This window comes from Propithecus coquereli, unplaced genomic scaffold (genome assembly GCF_000956105.1).
Source record: "Propithecus coquereli isolate 6110/MARCELLA unplaced genomic scaffold, Pcoq_1.0 Scaffold146, whole genome shotgun sequence".
NCBI classification, from domain to species: Eukaryota; Metazoa; Chordata; class Mammalia; order Primates; family Indriidae; genus Propithecus; species Propithecus coquereli.
This window is the reverse complement of record NW_012138969.1, coordinates 1,540,642-1,542,672: the sequence shown is the minus strand read 5'-3', so window position 1 is coordinate 1,542,672 and position 2,031 is coordinate 1,540,642. Positions and strand designations below refer to the sequence as shown.

At 33.9% G+C, this 2,031-nt stretch overlaps 1 protein-coding gene across 1 annotated transcript in view; it reads right to left on the bottom strand.

Annotated features, from left to right (window-relative positions):
- The window catches only part of EDEM3 (ER degradation enhancer, mannosidase alpha-like 3), a 121,047-nt gene that overhangs the window by 21,476 nt on the left and 97,540 nt on the right, over positions 1–2,031 (bottom strand). Inside the window, exons 10-11 of the mRNA XM_012639963.1 lie at positions 1,142–1,202; positions 192–377 (exon numbers count right to left, since the gene is read on the bottom strand). Coding sequence (XP_012495417.1) covers positions 192–377; positions 1,142–1,202 — 247 coding nt within the window. The remainder of the gene's footprint in view (positions 1–191; positions 378–1,141; positions 1,203–2,031) is intronic.

Genomic DNA, 2,031 nt, shown 5'->3' with positions numbered 1-2,031 from the left:
CTTATTTCCAAAAATAAAAATATATTTTGAAATCATTTTCTTTTTCCCAGAATTAGAATGAACTCATCTTTTAAAAATTTTACTTGTTTTATTAGTGAACCAAAAACAGGGTTTTTTGTGACTCATTTTTGTTATCAAACTAGCAAAATGAATGCTAAGCTGTATAAAAACAAATGGTTCTGTACCCTTACCTCGATCTTTTGCTTTATCAGAAAGGAGCACTTCTACTTCCTCATATTCCCGGATGGCATCCAGTATGATGCTTCCTTCTTTGCTGAATAAGAACAGCATGGGGATCTTGATGTCATCTGTTTCCTTCCCATCACCTGCCATCTGGAACAGAGGGGCAGTATCACTGCTGCTCCCCTCATTGTCATCTAGCCAGAAAACGAATACAGCAAACATCAAAACATCCATCCATTACAAAGATCTAACAATTGTTATTGTTTTTTACTTGCTGACAGAATTAATTTTATGCATCAAGAACTTCAAAAACAAACATAATTTTGGACCCACTAATTATCCTAGAAATTTACTCCTGAGGTAATAATTCAAAAGAAGCAAAAAGCCCTATGCCCAAAGAAGTTTATGAGAGTGCTATTTATAATCGTGAACTGTAACCATTATAATTATAATTAACTACTTGATGGGACACACACAAAAACAGAATGATATAGTAATATACGAAAGAAGTAGAACACAAAATTCTATGATTATGACTATAAAAATTTCATATGCTTATAAAAAAAGTATAGAAATGGAAAAATTCAATGACTTGGATTATAGTGATAGAACCATAATGAATTTTTGTTGTTTAAATTTTCCTCTAATGGTATTATTATATTGTTTTATCAAACTACGAATTGATAGTTCTTTAATATAATGCACACAAAGAATAATTATGACTACAGAGGTCTTTCCTCTACAAACTGAATTAAACAGTATTACTATTTTACACTGGATAAATAGTAGTAGTAGGACTACTAATAGTAGTAGTTACTAGTAATACTCTGTTTTACTAGGGATGCCAATCAGGTCCACCTCCAATCTCAGGTGCCAGTCTCCCTAAAGCGCCTGTCCTGTCTCACAGCGCTTATTGGTACAGGCCCTGCTAAGTGCAGAAGACAACATATGACCCAACCTCTTAGTAATAACTGATTAGACAAAGGATGGCCATCTGACCCTAAGTCTCCCCGGGAAACCTACAACTGGTACACAGAAAGACTGTTTCGGTCAGCAGTAGGTAGCAGTCCAGGTAAGTGACACAGACTTAGGGCCGAGATGCAATTTAGAGTGGCCATTTTGGAATAATCAACAATGAGGGAGCAGGCTGGTGAGAAGCTGGAAAATGAGGGAGAATTACAACAGGGGGCGTCCAGGGGGATCCAGAGATAGAGAGAGAGAGAGAAATGTGAAAGATGTTAGCTATCAAGGTTCCCGATGATTTTTAGTTCCCATTTCTACCTCCTCGTGAATCCCAGTTGTATTTGTGGCTCTTGGGTTCAATGAAAGTAATTCATTTTCATATAGTGAACAAAACCTCCCTTCCTAAACCAACTTAAGTAAATTATCTCCTGCAGTCAAATGATTTTTGTACTTCTAGTCCTTGCAATAAAAACAACTATGTCCTAATTTACTCATTTATATACAATTAAAACCAGGAAAAACAAAACAAAACACTTTGTCAGAAACAAAAAAAACTTAGGACAAAGAAGTCATAAGAAAGTTTCTCTTTAAAAATTAAATTTTCTGAGAATAAGGATCACTGTCTCTTATTTATTTATCCATAGAACCCAGTATAGAATCCTGCAACTAATAGCTACCAAAGAAAACACTGGTTAGATTTAACAATCCCTGCATACTATAGAATATATCATGAGAATTAAACTTCACTGAAAAACAGGGAATATCTAAAATACTACACAAAAAAAGATTTTTAAAAAATATTGATGCATATGTTCCACATTTTATTTTTTATAATTTTTATTTCTATTTTGAAGTTCCTAGTAAGTAGAGATGTTCAAAATGATA